Here is a 22,872-nt window from a genome sequence, read left to right as displayed (position 1 = left end):
AAGATGAGTATTTGTCTGATCACAACAGCCAGAAGAGGACAAGGGAAGCTGTTACTACTCGGTACGATGATACGTCGTACGATGATGAGTGGCTATTTGGTACCGTTAATCAGCAAAAGAAGTCAGCTATCAAGGATGATGTTGAAGACATGAACATGAAGTTTCAGATAGCATCAACAGCTCTTTTCTCTTTTCCTAGGGCTCAGTTTTTGTCTCGAGTCGGAATTTTCTCATTACCATATACAGTTATGTTCTAGGTCATGAACATGAAGTTACATACGCTTTGAATGATTGTAACATACACTTTGAATGATTGTAATAAAGCAGAGTAATATTTTTTTATTTTTTAACTTTTTGACGTCTAACAATCACATTGATCTATAATACATGATCGACAAGGAATAAATTAACTTCACCCGCCTCGATCTTCTCCCTCTGATTTGATCTCATCGGATGTCTTTTAAAACACGTTCAATATCAAAATTAGCATATATTACATGGGTCATTTAGCTAAAATTTACAAGATTTACCAGTTTTTTTACAGAATTCTACCCGTAAATTTTTCTTTAAAAAAATCCACCTAGGTCAATTGACCTACATGCCAACACCTTGGTTCCGCCACTGCCTACAACTCTACTTTGGCTTTCAATAACCGTTAGGCTATTTAATGATTTCTCTTCAGAATCGCCTCTATGTACTCCACTTGCTTCTATATTTTCTAACAAAGAAAAAGTTTCATCCAAAAAGGAAAGTTTCCTTTAGGAGATAACCTGAAGATTGTAAAGAATATTTGAAAAGATTTTGGGTTGGAGTTCTCCACTTTTGAGATACCCAACAAGATAAATACATTATTATGTATTTCAAATTTCAATATTTGCTTAAAATACTTTTTTTTTAAGGATTTTCTTAAAATATTTATAGAGAACCTCCTAAAAATGCTCTAAGCTTGACGCTAACTCAATAGATAAAAGATACTAGTGGTCCAGAGTTGGACTCTCTTTTCTCATATCAAAACCTCTTATGAAGACCAACCCTATTTACTAATCCGTCCATTGCATTTTATTAGTCTTTTTGGATAAATAGACAATGCATTAATAGCTTGACTATATTATCTCTATTTTTATTGTTTCTAAACCCATTACTAATTTATACTAGTTCATAGTTGTGATAGAATTTATACTACTTTATAATAATTCATAATTTGTGATTGTTGATATATACTAATTTATTACAACTTCGCATGTTATTTTGTTATTTCCTTTTTTTATCTGTTTAAGTGTTTCCTTTCCCTTGTTTAAGTTGTTTTCCTTTTCCATGTTTAATTTGTTTTCCTCTTTCTCCTAGATTTGTTTTGTTATATAAGAAAACAAAACTTGTGAGGAGAGACACTTGCTTTTCGATAATCATTAACAACTTGAGAAGATAAAAACTCTGAAGCTCTGTAACTTCTTCCACTCCGTTAGTAGGATTTTGATTATAAGAAACCATGTCTAAGAGTAAGCTTCATGTTTTTGATTCTTTATTATTTGAGTTTAGTTATGTCTCTCACCTGAATCTCTTTGTTTTAGGTTAAGTTTACGTACTTTCTCAATCTCTGGATTTGTTTTACTTAGTGCTTTAGAAATTGATGAGTTCTATTACTAGTTTGGTTTCTTTGCGTGGCTGGCAAGTTATATATCGTTTGATACAAGAAACTAAGATTCACTTAATATTGCAGAAGCTCAGCCTAAGAACGCCCCGATGGATTTGTTTGATAGTGATGATGATACGTGTAGTTTAAGCTCCTTCTACACCATGCGGTCTGAGATACCACGCATGGATGAAGTTCATGTTCAGAAAGATGTTATGTTGGATCAGTCCCTTGATGCTCTCTATGAGAAAAGGTAGCTAGGATTTTTTTCTCTCCACCACTTTTGGTTTTTGTGAGTTGAGTTTTTTTTTGTGATTTTGATGTGAAACTAATGATATTTGGATTCTTTTTCTGGATGTGAAGGAGTTCTACGAGAGAGCAAGCTTTGGCTTCCATTGTTGACGCATTCAAAAGTGACTTGCAGCATGAGTTTGTGGAAAAGAAGTAACTATCTCATACTCTATTCCTTCTTCATATAACTTATGTATTGGTGACACCTGATTGTTATCTAATGTTTCTTCTTCAACGTTGTAGCTTTGCCACCTTGTTGGATCGGTGTTTACACTGCATCAAGAAAGGGTCCACTAAAGAGTCCTTACTAGCATCACATGTTATTGGTTAGTCACCGAGGAACCAGCAACTTATGCGTCATCTTTTTTTATTTTAATTGAGCTATATACTAACAGTTAATGTGGCGTTTTCAGGGTTGCTAGCTTTGACTGCTGGACTTGGGGATCAAGCACAAGAGATTCTGGAAGAATCCGTCACTCCTCTTTCTCAAGCCCTTAAATCTAGTAGTGAAGCCTTGAAAATAACTTCGGTATGAATAATTTCATAATCTATTAGCTATTTATATATTCCATTAAAATTTTCTATATGCTTGCTGACATACTGCCACTTCATTGCAGATTCTTGAGTGTTTAGCAGTCATAACCTTTGTTGGTGGAGCCAATGCAGAGCAAACCGAGAGATCTATGCAAATAATATGGCAAATGATTGACCCTAAACTGGTTTCTAATGTATGCATCTTACTCTTTTTCTCATAATATGGAATTTTAATTCCTAAGTTGGTTTATTAAGGAGAGTGAGTTGTTTAATCTTAAGTACTTAGAAAGCTCACATGTAAGTTGATGTTTTGTGTAGGTTGTTGCAACCAAATCTTCACCTGCTGTAATAACAACTGTTGTCTCTTCCTGGACGTGTCTGCTCACAACAGTTGATAGATGGACTCTAGGTCCCAAAATTTTGCAAGGGTAAGTGGAACTTCTATTTATTTTAACCTAGTGTCTGTCACTTATTAATGGATCTATAAGCTGATTAGATGATGATATCATTACAGGACCGTGACTTATCTCTCCACACTTTTGGAAAAGGATGACCGATCAGTACGTATAGCTGCTGGTGAAGCTCTTGCTCTTATGTTTGAGTTGGGAATTCTAGAGAAGTTTGATGCGGAAGCCAAAGGGTCTGATAATGGATCAGTGAAAGAAGAAAGAGAGGCATTGATAAACATGCATAGATTGATATCTAAAGTCACTGATCAAGTTAGAGACCTCGCTGTAGAGGCAGGTGGTAAAGGTTGTGCTAAGAAAGATCTCAACACACAACGAAGTTTGTTCAAAGATCTGGTTGAATTTCTTGAGGTATATTTTTACCTTTTATATGATATATATATTGTGGTTTGGATTCTTATATATGATTTTGTTTTTACTTTTGATTAGGATGGAGTGGCACCTGAAACCTCTATAAAGATTGGAGGGAGCTCTATAGAGACGTCAACATGGTGCCAGATGATACAGGTTCCTCTCAATCTTTATAGGACTTGTTATGTTGTTTGTTTCTTGTGAGTGGTTCTTAACGCATACATGTTTGTTTTTCTTTCAACAGTTGAATTTTTTGAAGCATTTCCTTGGGGGTGGCTTTATCAAGCATATGCAGGAGAATGAGTTCCTACACGATGTGTTTAGTTTCACACCAAAGAAGATTGGTGGACATTCTACTATGACTAATGAAGAAAAGGTTTGTTTTGTGACGCTTCATATTGCTCTTTGTTCCTTTGATTATTAACCATGAGTGGTGTTTAATGTTTCCCATCTTCGTTATTTGTGGCAGAGGTTGTTTCAGTCGCCAAACTCAGCTGTCAGCAAAGCTAGGACGAAACTCATGAAAAAGGAGAGGATGATATCTCTAACAAGGAAGTTTTATTCAATTAGTAGTTGATTCTAAATCATGTTTTTAAAATCCATTGTTGTTGGATCTCTTATTATTTATTTATAAATGACAATTTTTTGGTTGTTATTCAATTTGAAGCTCTATTTAAAAATCCACTATTGTTAAAAAAATTAAAAAGGTGTTATTCAATGATAGATTTTAATTTAATTTATAAGTTTAGCTATAGTCTAATACTAAACACTTACTAATTCTAAATGATGTTCTAAAATTCAGTGTGATTAGATCTTTTATTTATACATCATAACTAAAAGTTCTTAGACTTATATTCGATTAAAATGTAAGCAACAAAATTTAAGCTATATATATTGCAACGATTTTAGAATTGAAACCAAATTATTATAAAATTCTAAAACTTAAACCAAAATTTTAAATTTTGAAGATTATAAAACACAGAGAATTGAGTTAAAATATTATAATTTCTTCATTATATAAGATTTGACTAAATTTTCTACTCAGGCCTGTATCACAGTTTAAAAGTATCTAACATAACAATGAAAAAGATAAAAGAGCAACAAAGTTCCATATCATTAAATATTTACGAAGCAAATGCTCCTCCAAATCAACTAACAACGTTTTGCTCACAATAAAAACACAACAAAAATAGCAAGCCATTTGGGATATCAAACTTCCATGGCCAATAGAAAAAAATTGGTACTGTTTGCAGCTAATAAGGAATCACATATATAATGCACGACTTTAATGTGCGCCAACAGGAATCATCTTCAAGGCAGCAGCGACAGGCATGCCAAGGAACCCTAGCACGATGCTTACGAACCATTGGTTCCCATTTAGTGGTGTTGTATCTGCAAACGTACCAAGAAGCTCAATTATGATAACTTGGAACACCACCGTACACGTTAGAACCCCTACGAACACGTAGTTCTTTAGTATCCCCGTGAACACATCAATCTTTTCCATTTCCCTCGAGCTTATCTCATTGAACACCTGAGGAAAATGATTATACTTGTGAGAACGTGGTTACGTTCTGGTTGTTTCTTTTTATGATTCAGAGATTTTGAGGGAAGTTTACCTGGCAGAAGACGAAGGTGTTGAAGATAAGGGTATTGAGTGTTAAGTCGGAGTCGATACCGAACATTGTCTTTCCCTTTGTTTGGAGACACCATATGATGACAAGCTGGTATAGTGACTGACCAAGGATGTTCCTCCACATTACATTGCTTATGAAGTTTCCTTTCCTTCCCACTGGTGTTCTCTTCATCAGATCGTCCTGTGGTGGTTCTGTGGCTAGCGCGAGTGCTCCAAGTGTGTCCATTATCATGTTAACCCATAGTAGCTGGACAGCAGTCAGAGGCGCGTTTCCTGAAAGATACAGTAACAGTCGAGAAGTTAGTTACAAGCCCTGAGGAGATGATTTGTCTCTTGAACAATTAAATGTGGTTTGGAACTGACCAGTAAGGCAGGCTGATAAGAAGTTGACAATAAGAGCCACAACGTTTACTGTCAGCTGGAACTGAACAAATTTCTGAATGTTTATGTACACAGAACGGCCCCATTTGGCCACTGTGACAATCGTCGAGAAGTTGTCATCTAGGATAATCACATCCGCACTCTCTTTTGCCACCTGACAAAATTGGACAATAAAGTATGAGAACTCCATTCTTCTTGAATGGAGAGGAACTATGTAAACAATGTTCTTCCATGAGAATGCACTCGAATTTTATGTGCAGTGTGTACCAAGATAATGAAACAGGGACAAGGAAAACTGAGAACACACCTCGGTTCCAGAAATTCCCATTGCAAGTCCAATATCAGCTTCATGAAGGGCAGGAGCATCATTTGTTCCATCACCTGTCACTGCAACGACTTCCTGAAACATTGTACGGAGGTTTCTCACCAAAGTATGCTTATCCATGGGTGACGATCGAGCCATGACCTACAAGAAGGAAATTAAAGCTTGAAAATCCCGTGTAGAAGAGTATGCAATTTGGAGTTCGTTTCCTGTTTGCGGATCAGTTGGTTCTGAACTACCAACACAAACTGTATAACTTAATAGTAGCAACTAGTGTTTGTTGCAGACAATCACCTGCAAATTTGGGATTAGCTTGAGTAATTCCTCTTCACTTTTCTCCCGGAACTCGGGGCCTTCGATAGCTATGCCATCATCAGTCAATATCCCGCACTCCCTGGCTATGGCTTTTGCAGTTGTAATGTTATCTCCAGTCACCATTCTGACAGTGATTCCAGCAGCTCTACAAATCGCAACAGACTCCTTGACACCAGGGCGAACAGGGTCTTTGATGCCCACAATACCTATGCAAGTGTATCCTCCACTTGGAATGGGATCTTCTAATGAGAATTCATCACCGATTTCCAGATAAGCGAGGCAAAGAGTTCGAAGTGCTTCACTAGCAAATTCTTCGATAATGTTATTTAGGTGATTAGTAGATGCTTCATCAAGTGGAACAACATCACCATCTTTGTTGATGTACTTATCACAGGCAGCTAAAACTATCTCAGAAGCACCCTTACAATGCGCCCGGAAATGTTCTCCAGACAGCTCAAGCACAACTCCCATTCTTTTCTTTGTAGAGTTAAAGGGCTCAACTTTCACAACATTTGAGGCTTGTCTTTCTTTTTGAAAGTCCCCTCCGAGTGCCAACCCAAATTCTAACAGAGCAGTTTCTGTGGGCGATCCCAGTATCTCGGTTTTGTTTCCTTTCCCCACAACAATCTCACCACCAGTGTTGGTAAATATAGATTGCAGTAGAATTTTAACAGCAGACTCAGGGATACTAGAGGCTAAATACCTAGCAGCATCGGAACAATTAACATCTCTGGCTTTTCCACAGATGCAGGCTTTTACAACTGTCATGTGGTTTGTTGTCAGAGTTCCGGTCTTGTCACTACAAATAGTTGTTGCAGATCCCATTGTCTCACAAGCAGCTAGATTGCGCACAAGCGCTTTGTCGTTCATCATCTTCTTCATGGCAAAAGCAAGACTTAATGTGACAGCCAACGGAAGACCCTCTGGGACCGCGACCACAACAATTGTTACAGCAACAGCAAAATATTCTAGGACTGACATCAACTCTTCACCAGTCCAGGCCCAGTGAGAACCATCTTGAAGCTTCCGAGTAGCCAATCCTTGCACCAAAACAGCAAAAGTAATGACAGCGAAAAACAAACCTATTTTACCAATGATGGTTGCCACACCATTGAGCTTTACTTGTAAAGGTGTCTCATCATCGCCGCCTTCACTTAGTGTAGCCATCAGTTTACCCCATTGAGTCCTCATTCCAACTGTAGTCACCAACATTTTGCAAGATCCATCCTGAACCTTGGTACCTGAAAGAAGAAAGGGGTGCTCCACATTTACACAAATCGGTTCACTTTCACCAGTCAAGCTCGATTCATCAATCAGAACAGAAAACCCTGAGAGAAAAAGCCCATCAGCTGGAACTTGATCTCCAATGCCAAGGTGAACAATATCGCCAGGCAGAAGATCAAATATCGAGATCTTTTGCCTCATTTTATCTCTAGTAACCTGAACCACAATCTTTTTCTTCTCTGCATCCAGGTCCTTGAACTGCAAGGATTGCCTATAATCACTCGTGGCGGTGACAAACACAACAAGAAGAATACTCGCCACTATACCAAGTCCATCATGGGCACCAATCGGCCACCCTTCCATCAGTATCCCAACAATAAGCGATACAAAAGCACATGCAGCTAGAATCATGAGGGTGGTATCCTGAAGGGCTTCCCAAACAAATAACCAAAAGCCACGAGAGGGGCTTTCTGTGAATTGGTTGATTCCGTAAATTTCTTTTCTTACACTCAGCAGGTCTTCAGATGTACCAATGCCACTAGTAACTGAAGTACAGAGTTTCTCTGTCAGGCCCTCAGTTCCACCATGAATTTTCAACTTTTTCACATCATGCCCTTCTACAATCGACCCCAACTCATCAGGACAAATCTCAAAACCAGCTTTTCTTACTTCTTCAGGTACTGAATACTCACTGGACAACTTTAAACCTGCAAAAATGCAACACATTCTCGTTAAATAAAAAAAATACATACTGAACAACACTAAGGACTTGGTCTATTTCTGTTATCTTTTTTTCGAAAGAATGTTAAATTTATTCAACAAAAAAAAAACGTTTTTACATTTACTGCTGCATTGTATCTAAGTTTGTTCTAAAATAAAACACCAAACAATCTTTTATCTAGTCTTATTTGTATTCTCACCATTAATGAACTGCAGTGCAGCTTGTGAAACTAACACCGCCACTCTAAACTTTTCCTGCACAATTCATAAGGTAGACAAAATGAAAATGGTATGAGAAGAAAGCAAAAACGAACAGTAAAAAGCCTGTATCTCTCTAATTAACACCTCATTCAAAACATTCTTAACTTGCAAACACCACGAGTAGACTGAGCTCTTAGAGCATGACTAATGGGAGGTTCTTAGGGTGGAGTTCTTAGCGCGGAATATAAGAAACCGTCTTTTACTTTTAACTAAAAAAACTAAAAACGGGTTCTTAAATATCTTAAAAACTCCCATTAATCATGCTCTTAGTCTTAAATTAGAAACAAAAACAGAGTGATAACTCACTCACACACAAGTTTTAACTGTAACAATCCTACAAAGTGAAAAAATGTGTTGGAGATCCCATCCAAAGGAAACAAGAATCAGGAACTCGTATCTTCAAATCCATCATATAAATATATAAGTGATAGTCCAAAAAAATCTAATGTCATGCATAGTGATAAACTACGAATCCAAACATAGAAATATAATAAACTTACGAATAATACTAAAACAAGCTCACTTAGTTAGATCTCATCCAAGAACGAACAGTGACTCACTCAGTGAGTCAACAAACTCAAAAACTCGGCAGTTGCGTTCAACGCAAGAGATCATCACTAGATCTCCAACAGCAAGCAAACAAGAGAGAGAGAGAGAGAGATCGTTTCAGTATTCATTAGTAGTACCTGATTAGAACGACGAATCGCCTCAGCCTCGGAACGTTTCGTCAGATTAGCAGTGAATCTGAACCGCCTCTTAGGATTCTTCACGATCCAGCAGAGCTTCCTCCAACGCTGCAGCGCCTCGTCGGACGAGTTCTTAGGCTTCACATCGCCGAAGTTTTCGTTCAAGTAGTTCTCCATTTTTTTGCCTCAATAGCTAAATCTCCACACTCACTCACCTCAGACCTTTACTTGACACAGGAGAGACAGATTAGAGAGAATCAAGGGGATCTCGTAGATCGAAGACGCAGAAAGATATTATTATATTATATATAAACAAAGTCATTGAGAAACTCTATTATATATAGACTGAAAAAAGATTATTAAAAAAGGAAGAAGCAATGAAGATTCTTCGTTCATTTCAATTGTAGCTCTTTTTAACTTTTAGTTATTTTCTTTATCTTATCAGTGAAGAGAAATGTCGATATGATTAACGCGTCGTCGTCGTCTCGCATATAAAGTGTGAATGTGTGAGCTTCGTCGAAGTTTCCTCGTATGGAGAGGTAGAGATGGTAACTTTCTTTTTGAACTTTAATGGAAACTTTGTTTACTCGGTGATGACTTGGATGGGTCAAGAAAGTCTACTTCTCTATCTACCTGACTTGACTTTTTTCTTTCATTTTACACTGTAGATATACAAATCATTCGAACACGTTCAATTTTGTAGATTAAAATTCTTGGATGATAGCATAATGGGCTTTATAGGCCCAAATGTTTTAAGTCTAACGACCTTATTAGCCCAACTAGCTTATTAAGACTTCCTAATGTCCACGAAACATCATTGTTGTAGCCAAACCACATGCCAAAAGCCTTATACACAATTGCAGCGCGCTCATTATTGCAGGTAATGGAATGAAAAACATGATTTGATGATAATATATTAAGTTGAAGACTACCTTCACAGTCTTCATACATGGAACAAATACAAGAGGTGGATCAGCGCTTTGCTGGTTTGAATGCGTCCAGTTCCAAAGTTCAAAAGGGTGTTGCATACTTGCATCTAGATTCATTATCCTACAACCTTATCCTTGAATCCGACCCTGAAACATAATATGCAAATAGTAATTAGACTGAACGTGGACACTTGATCCATTTAGCATGACCAAATGTGTAGAGTAGTAATCAGCTCTTGCAACAACTGAACTGATGTTCATAATCTCATATTAAATGATGTTAGTAACAGAGCTTTTCATTTGCATCTAAGTTTGACAATGATAGCTTTATAATTAAATCTGTTGAGATCATGTAGAGATTAGTGGGTCATCGACCTTAATCTCTAAAAAATGTGTAATAATATAAGCTTTTACATCAGAAATTTTAATGGAACATATATAGTATATAAAATTTAATTTGAGTCGGTTTATTTATCGCCAATTGATTTTAAGTTCAAAACCCGAGAACTTTAACATAAATTTAACTTGCATAAAACTCGATGCATTTATTTTACCTTTCTTAATGTATAATTTTAACAACTCTCGTTTATAAGGTGTAATGACTAATGAGAGGCTCGAACGGCATTTTTGTTATGTGATAAGCCAAGTTTTGACATGTCATTAGTAGGTTGACATCTCAACAAAGAAGGTAGACACATGATTGTAACATACATTTGTCAACTAACACCATTCTGATTCCCAGAGACAATCATTTGGCACCTTATTTTAATTACTTGTTTAATGTGTATTAAATATGTTTTACACCTAAGCTTAATCATCAAGTGGCTTCTCATACGGTCAATACCTATTGGCTATTGCCATCGTGTCGACTTTTATATTACGAAGAAACATTAAAAGCATCTTTTACGCATCAAACGTTTTGTTTTATCGTCTTCAACTCTTGTTCTGATAATTTAAGTCCAGGGTAAGCTAGACAGACCATAACCAACAGACTAAAAAACTAAACTGAACTTTTATGTATGTCACATGTAGTTTCACGAGTTTCAGTTTTGTCTAAATCTCACAGTTAGTTATATTCGGAACATTAATACATCACATAAAACTTCACATTTTCATACATATGGAGTTAATTATGACAAAATACGTTCCCCTACAAGTCAAATTCACACATGTGATATAAGTAAAGTAATTAAATCATATTTCACAATATACATTATACGAACTATCAAATTATTAGTAAACATTAGTTATCATATGTAATATTAGTTTTAGATCTACAAGTATATAATTTTTTCAAAGTATACACAATTATCTAAGAAATCTATAATTAAATTAAGATAATAACAATGATACAAAGTGACAAAAAAATATACTGATATAAATTTCTATAAAAATATGTTGAAGATTACCATATCAAATTAAATATTCTAATATTGCTAATATGAAAATCGTCACTTTTATATTTTCTTTACTACTTAATAGGTAGTTTTCTGGTATCATATATGCAAAGAATTTGCTAGTCTTTTTTTAACACATAAAAGAATTTGCTAGTCAAATTATAAATCATTATAGCTAATCACTAAAACAGAGAGAAAATGTTCATATTTTTAGAAATCTTCCAAATCTGGCATTCCACACTAATAACTCAAAATATATTAGTACTATACTCCCTCTATTTCTTAAAGATTGATGTTTTGGTGTTTTTACACATATTAAAAAAAATACATTAATCATGCATTATTTTTTAAAGTGATCAAATTCCAATATTTTTTTAACCAATAGTCTTTCAATAAATTCAATTAATTTTATTAAAATTTGTAATTTTTCTGTAGAAAACATAAAAACTTTATTTTTGTGAAACAGTTTTTTTTTCTATAAGATGAAAGGAGAGAGTAATATTTTAAATATATTATGGTTTAAAAACTAATTTAACTGTTTAAGTCGTAATGACACAGATTAAAAACATAACCATTATTTGAATTTCACAATCAGTTATAAATGCCGCCATAAGTAGACCAATAATAAACTAGAAAAATCCATAATCACCTATTAGTGAATCTTGACCGTATTAACTGAAGCCAGTTCTTTTATCATTTACGTGGAACATAAAAAAATAGCTGGAACGATATTTAAGCCACCTGATAAAAGTTCCATGAAAATGATACTACATTCTTGCAATGTTTATAGAAAACCCCCAAACTTAAAAAAATGTACAACAACCCCACTTGTTTGATACGAAACAAACCCATTTAAAAAAAAAAATTGCTCCGAATTGGGAGCATAGAAGTACCTAATGACTTCATTAGACACCAACTTCATATGATTACATCAACGGTGATCTTGTTATATTATATTAAGGGTTTTTGTAATAATATAACAACATAGGTAAGTTAAATAATGCATAAATCATGAATTTTGTCAATTAAGATACTAACAAGCATTCGCTAATAAAAAAATTTAATGTTGAATTATTAGAGTTGATCAGAGAATAATCATGAAATTAAATATGATAATTAAAATAATTGGGGGTTCTTTTTGGACATTTTGTACGATTTAGGAAACTTACCAAGTTTAGGGGGTTTTAGAGTAAATGTCGTATAAAAAAAAGAAAAAAGGGAGAGTTATCAGAATGAGCTCTTTCGTCTGCATCCCCAAGTCTCTCTGCCTTTATTCAGAGCTTTCTTCGGTCACCGTTCCCTTTGAAATTAATTACAATCACATTAACTCACAAAACTACCAAAAAGCTTTGAGAAAAGACAACTCTGAAGATTCACAGAGAGAGAGAGAAGAGAAAAGAAGACAGCTTTGAGTTGCGGTTGCAAAGCAGCAAATCTGACAGTTTGCAGAATCAAAAGAGAGAGCAAGGAATCGAAGATTTGCTTCTTCTTCTTCTTCTTCAACAGGAAGCAAACTAAATGCTCATAGAAAGTTTGCATTTTCAAGGAGAGAGAGAGAGAGTTGAATTGATCTCACTTGGGTCTCTGCTCTTTTGATCTGTAACGGAACTAGCTTCAGACTTTTGAGGACCTGGGTTTGATCCTTAAAGCTGAGATCTTTCTTTTCCTTGAGGAGGGTTCTGCTTAATCTTCAGTAAGTTTCAAGCTTTCTGCAAATTGTAGAATCTGGCTAGCTCCAATTGCAGTTAGAGCAAGTTTACTGGGTTTCTATTCTAGAACAATCTTACTCTGTTTAGTTCACAATTGTAATTAAAAAAAAAAAGTTTGAGTCTTTAGGTCATGCCGCTGAGCTTTGTCTTAAGATTTGACTTTTCTGTTCTCATTTACAGCAACCAATGACTATTGATTCTTTTCAGGTGGTTCAGTTTTAAGACCTTTGTGAGCTTTGAGAGATTCATATGTGATCACAAGAGACAGCTGGCTGCTCCTAAGGCCCATAAGTGAATTGAGGTCTACCGGGTCAGCGTGCAGTGTTGAGTAGTTAGGGCAGTAGATATGCCTCCTTCCCCGGCATTGAGATGCTCTCCTGGCAAGGAACATAGACGAGGGCACAGCATTGAATATGGAACACTCTTCAGAGACAATGACGAAGAAGATCTTGCCTTGTTTAGTGAGTTGCAAGAGAAAGAAAGAGATGATTTCTTGCTTCAGTCTTCTGATGATCTTGAAGATGCATTTTGTAAGTTTATGTTTTCTGTCTCACCAAGATCCTTTAATTGTTTCCTTCTAATTTTGGAACGTTTATCTTCTTCTTCTTCAGCTACAAAATTGAAGCATTTTTCGGAGTTCACCATTCCTATTCAAGGAGAGAGTAGCAGATTGCTTAGTGCAGAAGAAGATAAGAACGACTATGATTGGTAGCTTTTCATATCTAACTTTTGCATCTTTTTATTTTATTTTTCAAACTCTTTGTCTTAACAAAGGTTACTGTATAATCAATTGAAAAGGTTGTTGACGCCTCCAGACACACCACTTTTTCCTTCATTGGATGATGAACCGCAAGCAACTAGTGTTGGAACACGAGGGAGACCGCAGAGTCAGACTTCTTTATCTAGATCTTCAACGGTATTCATCTATACCAAGGTTTTAAAATTGTTCTAGGTGGTGTCTAGGCGGCAAATTGGTTTCAGCCGAAATGGTTTTCTTAAAATCCGATTTACATGACTCAAATCAGTTTAAACCATTTTAAATCGGTTTACACCGCTCTAAATCAGTTTAAGTCGATCTAAATCAGTCTAAATCTGTTAAATCAACTAATAATGTTAAATCCACAATTTTTTTTTCTAATTTCTTTTGTTTTGTATATCCAATTTGATAATTCGCTAAAATAATTTTATAGTTAAATCCAGATACCAAAATTTGTTAGATAAATGTAAAATAGATAAAAATAAATAAATAAATTCATTAGCGTCTAGGCAGAGTCCAAATAATCCGTCTAGTCGTTAGTCCTCTGTAAAGCAACTAGTTACCCCCAAACAATCTGTCTAGTCATTAGTCCTTAGTCCTAGTCGAACATTACTCTATTAAATGTTAACTCTGATGGTTTCACTGTGCTGAATATGCATTTATATGTATATGTATGTGTAGATGGAGAAGAGACGCCGTAGTAGTAAGGGCAGTCCAAGCCCAAACCGCTTAAGCACATCACCTCGAGCTGACAATATGCAACAGCAGATAAGGGGAAGGCCATCATCATCACGCCATCCTAGTCCAGCGTCTGGTCAACGATCAGTTACCCCAGTTAGAAGGATCTCTCCTTCTCCAGGGAAACCTGTATCATCAAGATCTTCAACCCCAACTTCACGAAGGATGAGCACTGGCTCAACCACCACGGCGGCACCGCCAGCTGGCAGGGGCACTTCTCCTGTCAGATCAAGTCGAGGCAACTCAGCTTCACCCAAAATAAAAGTTTGGCAGTCAAACATTCCTGGTTTCCCATTGGATGCGCCACCAAATCTCCGAACTTCTTTGGGTGATCGACCTGCATCCTATGTTAGAGGCTCCTCACCAGCGTCAACACGCAGCAGACAGTCTGTTTCTCCGAGTGCGTCAAGAAGTGTTAGTTCATCTCACAGTCATGAGGATCTTCTTCACCCTATACAGTCTATTCCTGTAGGTAGCTCAGAACGTGCGGTTTCAAAGAGAGCTAGCCTCTCTCCGAATAGTAGAAGTTCGAGATCTTCGAAGTTACAGTCACCTGGTTCAGCACCGAGAAGGCCGTTTGAGTCTGCTCTTCGTCAGATGGATCATCCTAAAAGCCATCATAGCATGTTTAGGCCTCTTGCTTCTAGCCTTCCTAGCACTGGCATCTATTCTGGGAAAAGTAGCTCGTCTTCTTACCATCACCTAATGTTAAGACATTCATCTGCGACAGTTGGGAGCAATTCTAGTTCTAGCCAAGTTATAGGGTTCATGCCAGATACTAAAGGGAGCGATTCAATCCAATCTGAAGTTGAAAAATTGGCTTATCCTGATAAACATGGAGATATTATGGATGTATTGAATGAAGGTAGTAGACATGAGAGTTCTTTCAGTGATGTGGATCAAGGTTTTGCTGTTGAAAGCGAGTCTAGTGTGAATGAGGAGGTCAACCACCATGTTTCTGATGTTGAAAACAGTATGACTCATGGTAGTCATCATATAGGCAATGAGTTTTTGGAAGGGGATGATCTGGAAACTATGGAGGTTTGTGGTAGATGTGGTTCCCATTACCGTGCCACTGAAGCTACTAGAAGCGAGATAAATATTTGTCCAGATTGCAGGGAAGAACATAGTTTCATGGAAACTGATTCCCCTGGAACAACAAGAGCTCTTGATGAAAATTCACAGTCTCAGGAGAATTTTGATGAAAAGGAGTCTATTGTTGAGAAAACTCCTGCAATAAGTGTGCTAGAATCGCTGCCTGTTGCTATGGTTGAGATTGAGCAGTGTGATGATTCCTATGAGCAAGAAGAAAATCATTTGCAAGAGAGCTCTATTTTCAGGGCTTTAGGAGAGCAAGATGATGAAATAGAGTCTTCCACTGGCTGTGGTCTATTAAGTACAGAGACAAAAGATACTCAAACTCAGCTTTCTGAGAAGGATCATGATGTGAAGATTGGTTCTTCAGAAGGTAGGAGGGGCCTTCCTATGCTTATAAAGAGATCAGTGAGTATGAAGTCACCAATCACTCAAGCTAGTAACTCCAGTGGGTTTACCAGATCATATGATGGCTTTTCTTATTTGAGGGATAAGAGTATGAGTCTTAGAAGCTCCACAGAAACTACCTCTGCATCTTCATCTTGGGATTATGGTTCGTCCATAAGAAAAGGAAGTCATGTGCGACATCAAAGCGGGAGTACACTTGACATGGAGACTCATAGGTATGAAACCAACTCCAAGTTCCTGAGCAGCATGTCAAGCAACGCCTGCCAGGCTCTGAATGCTGTGCCAGCAGACAGTTTTGAAGTATTTGCTGCCCAAATGACATGTACCAACGATGAAACTCATCAAGAATCTCATTATGAACTCAAAGATCCGAAATGTAATGAAACCAATGTGATGAATGGATCAATTGGTCTTTCCACCAATGTAGTTGGTGTCCTAGCAGAGCATGATCCAGTTATAACTGAGAATGGATTTTCTGAAAATAGAGATGATGTAGACAATACTGTGATGAGCAAAGTGGAGATAAGCGAATCACCGGCACATGTAAGGAACACATCTGAAGTAGGAGCATCAACTGCCACTGATGACTGCTCTCTCTATGATCACTCTAAGCTACAAGAAAAGGATGTGAATGAAACTCCTCACCACGGTTCATCCACCACGACATCCTCAGAAATAGAGCCGGAGAGTTGCAAAATTCCAGAGTCAGAATGCAACGTAAATACAGTGGATGATGACTGCTCAGAGAAGAGTATGGCACATGCGTCTGTGGATCACCACAACTCATTACCTCCTGTAAACGAAATTTCAGGTATTGCCATCCCACTGTGCTTTTACTACTGTTTTGTTACATGTATTTTCCTTGGGATGTTTATACATGGTTGCTTGCTCTCTGCAGATGAGTCAACAGTACTTGTGGAGTGTCCAGGCCAAAAAGAGCCGAAGAGCCTCACGCTCGAAGAAGCCACTGATGCAATACTATTCTGCAGCTCCATCGTTCACGACCTAGTTTACCAAGCTGCATCAATAGCAATGGACAAAGCAAGGGATGTGGCGGCAACTGAAGAAGAAGAAGTATTGCGTCCAACAGTGACAGTTCTTGGAAAGTCGGATGCTAACAGGAGTAGTTACACAAGCGGTGGTGGAACAAAGACGAAGAAACAGAGTTCCAAAGGGGCCAAAGCGAGTAGGAAGCAAACGGAAACAGAGGAGAACATAGAGGTACATATAGAGAATGATGAGAATGCAGGGGAAGCTGCAAGGATGATAAGTAACGTTGGAGTTCCTCCTAGTAATAAAGCAGATAATTTGAAACCTCCTCCTAAGCTGGAGAATAAATGCAATTGCTCTATTATGTGATTTTTTTTTTTGTTTTACTAGTAAAGTTTTTAATGCCTTGTTCATAAAGTTTGTAGTTGGTTGTGTTGTTGTTGTTTGGGTATTTACGTTTGTTGCAGCTAATTTGTGAGAGAAAAGCACACGATTTCGGTTGCCTATTACTAATGGTGGCATGAATTGTAAAGTTTTTATTTACTTTGGTATGATTTGATTATTATTACTAATAAACCCTTTTACTTTTTTTTATTCAATTTAGTTGTTTGGCCTTCTATTCAATTTGGTTTATATAATTTTATTTGAATGTCAAATTATCATTCGTTATAATAAAAAGCAGTCCAATCAGTTGTGAAGTATTAATTTCTTGCAAGACAAAATGCAAACTCTTATTCTTTCTTAAAATAAAATTTTGAGCCAAGTCAAAGATTTTAAATTCTGTTTGAGGTTCCGTTTACAGCAACTATTTATTTCTGTCCTTTACGAGCAAGAAACCGTTCTCTGGCTGCTTCAATTCTACTCTCCACATTTTCAGAAACTGTAGGTGTTTCTGCAGTGTTGGTGTTCGTAGACAACTCTGTGTTCTGCTTCTTCTCTTCAGGTTCCTTGAAAGAGTTATCAGGTCCACCACTACATAACAGCAGAAGAGATCAATCAATGAGTGAATCCAAACCAAAAGGGAAAGAAAGCTGGAACAAGACTGGAATGAAGAATTAGAAATGTTTGTTTTTACCTCAGTTTTCTAACATCTAATTTCTCAATCTTTCTTTTGATGGGAGCCACCCATGACATTTCAACTGAACAAACATTGCGCATGAATGGTCGTGTGGTGGATATCAGCTCGTGGTACACTACATAATTTGGCAACATTCCATCCTGGTCGGTACTCAGCACTGATGCTGGATGCACCTGGAATCAACCCCCCCAAAAAAAGAGTTTAAAATCTTCTCTGCTATAGAAACCAGTTAATGTTGATTAATATAAGATCTAACAATGTCACTTAACAATTACAAATCAGTTAATACCTGGACTAGCTGGGGCTTGAAGGTAAGAGTTCGGAATCCATTATGACGAAGCATTCTCTCAGCAACTTGGTTTGCATTACCCACACAAAGAGCTTTCCTCAACTTCCTGTACTCCTCTCGGCTTGAGCTCTTCCTCCCACGTGCTCCAACTTCCAATCGATCTAGTTTGTTAAGAAGACCAATTAGTTTTAATGACAGTTGGTTATACATGTCACAAAAGAAGAAAGAAAAGTTGACATAAACTCTTCTGGGGGTGGTGAAGGCCAAAAGGAAAAGCTTGGTTGAAACCTTGTGAGCGAGTAAAAGATTAATTCTTCTATTGGAACTTGTTGTCATGAAACTGTACTAACCTTTGGATATTTTCTGCATAATCTGACATAATTGTCGTCTAACATCTCTGACAAACACCATCCCTCGCACCTGTAAAAAAAATTTCACAAAAAGTTAATGGCATAGAGGAACCTTTGAAGTAACTTTAACAAAAGGGGTTTATCTAAACAAAGGCATTAGATTCCAGAAACACTCGTGATTGAAAAGGATAAAACTGTATGATCAGACAATAAAAACATGATATCCCAACGGAGAACATAATATATTTAACTTCTTTCTGAAGAATGGCATTTGGTGATTATGCATAATTTTGATGCCACCATGCTTTTAACGAGGATACTTGAAAATAGATAAGAAAGAAGACGGAGTAATCTACCTGCAGGTCATTTTCTTTGCACCATCGAATATCATAATTATTACTGTCCCAACATTCAAAAATCTGTAGTAGTTGAATGTGGTCACCAAATCCGGATCCATCAGGAAGATTAGATTCTTCATCACGCTTTCTCTTCTTTTCATTTGGTTTACTGTCACACAAGCACAAACAATAACAAGACGAGTTGATGCATCAGCTGTGATCTGAAAAATTTCATAATCTGACTCAGCTAATTGTATATCACAAAACTAACCTCCTACCAGGAAGTAGAGTAGTCTCTGCTGACAACATAGCAACGACTGTTAGAGCTTGAGATAAGCAACCACTTTCATTCGCTTCTATCAATGTCCTTGACAATGATGGCTCGAGCGGAAGCTCTGTTGAACCACAAATATGCTCAGTTTGAGATTAAAAGAAAACCAAAAAAGAGAAAACTGAAAAACAATGGAAAAAATGCGCTAAACATACCTGACATCGTCCTTCCAATATTTGTTATTGCTCCATTCTCATCAATTGCATCAATGAGATACAACTGCTTCAATGCGTCTTCTAATGACTCAGCTGCATATTATAGGTAAGGAAATTTCATAAGATATCTTGAATTTGTAGAACATAAAATTGAACTTTTGAAGCATCTAACCCCGATAGAAATTGGTACGTACATGATGGAGCGTCAAGAAAATCGAACTTGAGAATGTCAATATCAGGAAGATCCAACGATTTCAAGTAAAGAACACTTCCAGCAAGGGAAGTTCGTTGTATTTCAGGAATCGTTGCATCAAGGAGATCATCCCTGTAGACTGCCAAGGGGTATAATCGGTAACATTTCCCAGGTCTCGTTCTACCAGCACGTCCAGCACGTTGGTTAGCTTGCACTCTGTGGAACATCACAGTGAAATAGACCAAACAAAATAAAAGTGCAATAAGCATATATGATCTTGATGAAAACCAGAGCAAGGGACCACTGTTATTCCTGAGTAAGCATAAGTTATAACTCATGGGGTCCTATCTAACCACTATTAGTTGATATTTCCTAGGTACAGTTTTAAATATCAACTACGAGGTACATTCTATGAAGCAATAGATTAATACAAGTTTCGACATTATCTAATAATTTAATGAAATGAACCACGATTTCCGAAACAAAACTCTTTTGCTTACTTGCTAATTTGAGTAACATCAAGAGAATACATTCCACTTGATGGGTTATATTGTCTTTGCTTCACATACCCCGAATCAATAACATACCTGTCATAGAAAAAAAATAGGTATCTGAAAATGCTATCGATCTCCACATTCAAAACATAATCTGAAAATTTGCTTAAAATGTACACAAAAAACAATGATGCAATCCTAATACGACATTTTTAGGGCAGCAATAACAGAAGTATCAGACCAAACAAGCAGATTCAAGAACGCAGTGGAAAGTATTCTCATACTAACTACATTTTTTCATATAAAAAATATTTAATATTTCCTGGACTAGACTTAACAACGTCGTGATGTAAATATCATTATGTTATGCCGTAAATGGAAAACGGTAGGCATCAGACGTGAAAACCAAAAATATAATTAAAAAGTTCAGGTTTCTTACACAACTCCGTCCACAGTAAGGGAAGTTTCAGCAATATTTGTAGCAACAATAAACCTCCGGCAGTTTGGAGGAGGTGGACTAAACACACGAACCTGCAGAAATGGTGAATGTCAATAAAAAATACAAAACCTTTTAGACCAACAAGAGATCTTGATTGCACAAACAAAATCCAGAAACCGTTACCTGCATCTCAGGTGGTAGAGATCCATGAAGAGGATAAATAATAGCATCCATACATGATCCCTCTGCTAAGCTTCTCACTTTTTCCTCCAGCTTTGATACTAACTTTTCAATATCATCCTATTTAAAACCATACAATACGAATAAGAAACGCAACAATTTAGATGGTTCTGCTAAGCTTCAATGAATAATAGTATAAACAGACCTGTCCAGTCATAAAGATCAAGATATCACCTTCTGGCTCACGAACATGTATATCTGCAAGCAAACAACAAGGTTGCAAATTTAAAACCAAATCATTTTAATCAAAACAGAAACACTCGACGTTGAGAAAAATTACCAATAGCCACTTTGAGAGAAGACTCAATATAACTGCCGGGACGCTCTTTGCTGTACAATATCTCCACAGGGTATAACTTCCCAGGTACATTCAACACAGGACATCCCGAAAAGAATCGAGAAACCTTTTCCCCGTCAAGCGTTGCAGAGGTTATAAGAACTTTGAAGTTAGACGAACGGATTCTAACCAAACGCTTCATTAGACCCAACAGAATATCCCTAACAAAAAAAAACAAAAAGGAACCAAGTTAACAAGATATAAGCAAAATGATTACAGAATAATCAATCATATAAAAAGTCTTTACGTGTTTAAACTCCTCTCGTGAGCTTCATCTAATATAATCACAGAGTAATCATCAAGCATTGGATTGGAGAGGCTCTCACGGAGTAAAACTCCATCTGTGAGGTACCTACAATGAGATGACAAATCAAAAGACATAACTAAATAACTGAACATATATTTCTATTACTTAATGCGTGTTTTGTTCGATGTTCTGTCTTCGAAACGTATAGCGTAACCAACGTCTTCTCCTAGGGGTACATCAAGCTCCTGCGCCACTCGCCTGGCGACGGAAACGGCGGCGACACGACGGGGCTGAGTGACGGCGATGACGCCGGACTTAGTGTAGCCATGTCGACGGAGGATCTGAGAGAGCTGGGTGCTCTTTCCGGAACCGGTTTCTCCGATGATGACAACGACTGGGTTGTTCTCAACTGTTTCCACGATCTTCTCTTCGAATTGAAGGATCGGGAGATTCGCCATATCGCAGAGAAACGCTCACGGAAGCTAATCAAGTTCAGGAATCGGATAAAACGAAGCTGAAGCTGCAACTTATGCTTAGACCGGAACCCTAATCGCACTCCGGCGCCTCGAGAAATCTCGATTCAGCACAGTTTTTTTTTTTCCCTGAACCCTTTGGATTTAAAATCTTATTACTGGGATAAACAGATTCAGAGCTCCTTTAAGTTACTCGAAAGTCAAGAGTCAAACCCCTCTTTCTCACTTAGCGGCTCATGTTTTTGTGAATTAACAAAATGATCTTACAATACATGAGATAGACTAAATTTAGCTGTGTAGAGTTTAGTCGGTTGAATTTTTTATTAGATATTTTTGATGCTCCTGTAAAAACTAAAAAAGAAAAGAAAAAGAGAAAGAATAAATATTGAGAAATTATTTGTATCTACAATTTAATAAATAATGTTTTAGAAAATGAAGTTCCTACGACTATTTCGTTTTTTTTTTGTTTAAATTTTGTAAAAATAAAACATAATTAGTGATTTTGATAGTTGTGGATAGAAATTTAAGATAAATATTTTTGTTACATCCCAACCAATGACCTTATAATATTTTTGATACAAAAGAGAAAGTGAGCATCACTTCATTCCGTATCATTTTAGGAGATTTTTGGCTTAAGTTCAAATGTAGTATATGTTGTTCTTCTCAATTAGTATATGGCATTTGAGTCATCACCTTTCTTTCAATATTAACTCTATTTTCGTGAGAAAAAGTCCATCAAATAGTTTATTATCGGGATTTTTAAACCTAGACTCAGCCACCAAACTAATTATTTCTAAGTTTTAAGATTTCTCAAATATATTTCATTGAAAAATCCTAAAAGTGAGAGCTATTGTACCAAAGCCACTAAAGAAATTGTACTGGTTCCTAAATTGATTCTATGAAAAGACTCTTCTCACTATGGAACTGGGCCTTGTAACTTTTTCTAATGTTTCCTCTTTTCTGCTAAATAGAAAAAAAAAAGAAAGAAGCAACCAACGTCCCACATCGGCTATACTTCTGGTGTCACAGGCGTATAAATAATAGAAACATTCAACTAATCGACAACA

The 22,872-nt window shown here is 36.7% G+C and overlaps 4 protein-coding genes across 4 annotated transcripts; 2 read left to right on the top strand and 2 right to left on the bottom strand.

The window, feature by feature from the left end:
- Positions 1–263: 263 nt before the first annotated feature.
- Positions 264–3,933, top strand: LOC103835370 (interferon-related developmental regulator 1). The gene is made up of 11 exons (XM_009111526.3): positions 264–1,496; positions 1,718–1,883; positions 1,994–2,074; positions 2,165–2,247; positions 2,335–2,450; positions 2,539–2,649; positions 2,774–2,883; positions 2,970–3,273; positions 3,352–3,429; positions 3,518–3,649; positions 3,743–3,933. The coding sequence occupies exons 1-11, from the start codon at positions 1,487–1,489 to the stop codon at positions 3,848–3,850; spliced, it is 1,299 nt and encodes a 432-aa protein (XP_009109774.1). The 5' UTR covers positions 264–1,486; the 3' UTR covers positions 3,851–3,933.
- Positions 3,934–4,366: 433 nt separating this feature from the next.
- Positions 4,367–9,245, bottom strand: LOC103835369 (calcium-transporting ATPase 1). Its single transcript, XM_009111525.3, has 7 exons — positions 8,819–9,245; positions 8,072–8,126; positions 5,907–7,858; positions 5,598–5,756; positions 5,273–5,444; positions 4,893–5,182; positions 4,367–4,807 (listed from the first exon to the last, which is right to left on the bottom strand). The coding sequence occupies exons 1-7, from the start codon at positions 8,993–8,995 to the stop codon at positions 4,559–4,561; spliced, it is 3,054 nt and encodes a 1,017-aa protein (XP_009109773.1). The 5' UTR covers positions 8,996–9,245; the 3' UTR covers positions 4,367–4,558.
- A 334-nt stretch (positions 9,246–9,579) lies between these two features.
- LOC103835368 lies at positions 9,580–17,435 on the top strand. The gene is made up of 6 exons (XM_009111524.3): positions 9,580–12,837; positions 13,061–13,383; positions 13,465–13,561; positions 13,652–13,769; positions 14,292–16,662; positions 16,750–17,435. The coding sequence occupies exons 2-6, from the start codon at positions 13,200–13,202 to the stop codon at positions 17,208–17,210; spliced, it is 3,231 nt and encodes a 1,076-aa protein (XP_009109772.1). The 5' UTR covers positions 9,580–12,837; positions 13,061–13,199; the 3' UTR covers positions 17,211–17,435.
- Positions 17,436–17,510: 75 nt separating this feature from the next.
- LOC103835367 (probable pre-mRNA-splicing factor ATP-dependent RNA helicase DEAH4) lies at positions 17,511–21,972 on the bottom strand. Its single transcript, XM_009111523.3, has 15 exons — positions 21,498–21,972; positions 21,333–21,437; positions 21,029–21,246; positions 20,894–20,946; positions 20,692–20,808; positions 20,509–20,600; positions 20,076–20,162; positions 19,577–19,791; positions 19,383–19,475; positions 19,168–19,291; positions 18,915–19,065; positions 18,559–18,628; positions 18,209–18,369; positions 17,917–18,092; positions 17,511–17,813 (listed from the first exon to the last, which is right to left on the bottom strand). The coding sequence occupies exons 1-15, from the start codon at positions 21,788–21,790 to the stop codon at positions 17,651–17,653; spliced, it is 2,118 nt and encodes a 705-aa protein (XP_009109771.1). The 5' UTR covers positions 21,791–21,972; the 3' UTR covers positions 17,511–17,650.
- Positions 21,973–22,872: the final 900 nt, after the last annotated feature.

This window comes from Brassica rapa, chromosome A08, assembly GCF_000309985.2.
Source record: "Brassica rapa cultivar Chiifu-401-42 chromosome A08, CAAS_Brap_v3.01, whole genome shotgun sequence".
Taxonomy (NCBI): Eukaryota; Viridiplantae; Streptophyta; class Magnoliopsida; order Brassicales; family Brassicaceae; genus Brassica; species Brassica rapa.
Note: the sequence above shows the minus strand (reverse complement) of the source record. Positions and strands in the feature narration are given on the sequence as shown.

Excerpts from the sequence above, each read along its gene's own strand:
- LOC103835368 (XM_009111524.3), top strand. The coding sequence starts at position 13,200 with ATGCCTCCTTCCCCGGCATTGAGATGCTCTCCTGGCAAGGAACATAGA. Across the intron at positions 13,384-13,464 it reads TGATCTTGAAGATGCATTTT|CTACAAAATTGAAGCATTTT; the intron begins GTAAGTTTATGT and ends CTTCTTCTTCAG. Across the intron at positions 16,663-16,749 it reads TCCTGTAAACGAAATTTCAG|ATGAGTCAACAGTACTTGTG; the intron begins GTATTGCCATCC and ends TGCTCTCTGCAG.
- LOC103835369 (XM_009111525.3), bottom strand. The coding sequence starts at position 8,995 with ATGGAGAACTACTTGAACGAAAACTTCGGCGATGTGAAGCCTAAGAAC. Across the intron at positions 8,127-8,818 it reads CGATTCGTCGTTCTAATCAG|GAAAAGTTTAGAGTGGCGGT; the intron begins GTACTACTAATG and ends TGAATTGTGCAG. Across the intron at positions 7,859-8,071 it reads TGCACTGCAGTTCATTAATG|GTTTAAAGTTGTCCAGTGAG; the intron begins GTGAGAATACAA and ends GCATTTTTGCAG.
- LOC103835370 (XM_009111526.3), top strand. Across the intron at positions 2,075-2,164 it reads CATGAGTTTGTGGAAAAGAA|CTTTGCCACCTTGTTGGATC; the intron begins GTAACTATCTCA and ends TCAACGTTGTAG. Across the intron at positions 3,430-3,517 it reads CATGGTGCCAGATGATACAG|TTGAATTTTTTGAAGCATTT; the intron begins GTTCCTCTCAAT and ends TTCTTTCAACAG.
- LOC103835367 (XM_009111523.3), bottom strand. The coding sequence starts at position 21,790 with ATGGCGAATCTCCCGATCCTTCAATTCGAAGAGAAGATCGTGGAAACA. Across the intron at positions 19,292-19,382 it reads TATTGGAAGGACGATGTCAG|AGCTTCCGCTCGAGCCATCA; the intron begins GTATGTTTAGCG and ends GTGGTTCAACAG. Across the intron at positions 18,093-18,208 it reads TCAAGCCCCAGCTAGTCCAG|GTGCATCCAGCATCAGTGCT; the intron begins GTATTAACTGAT and ends GGTTGATTCCAG.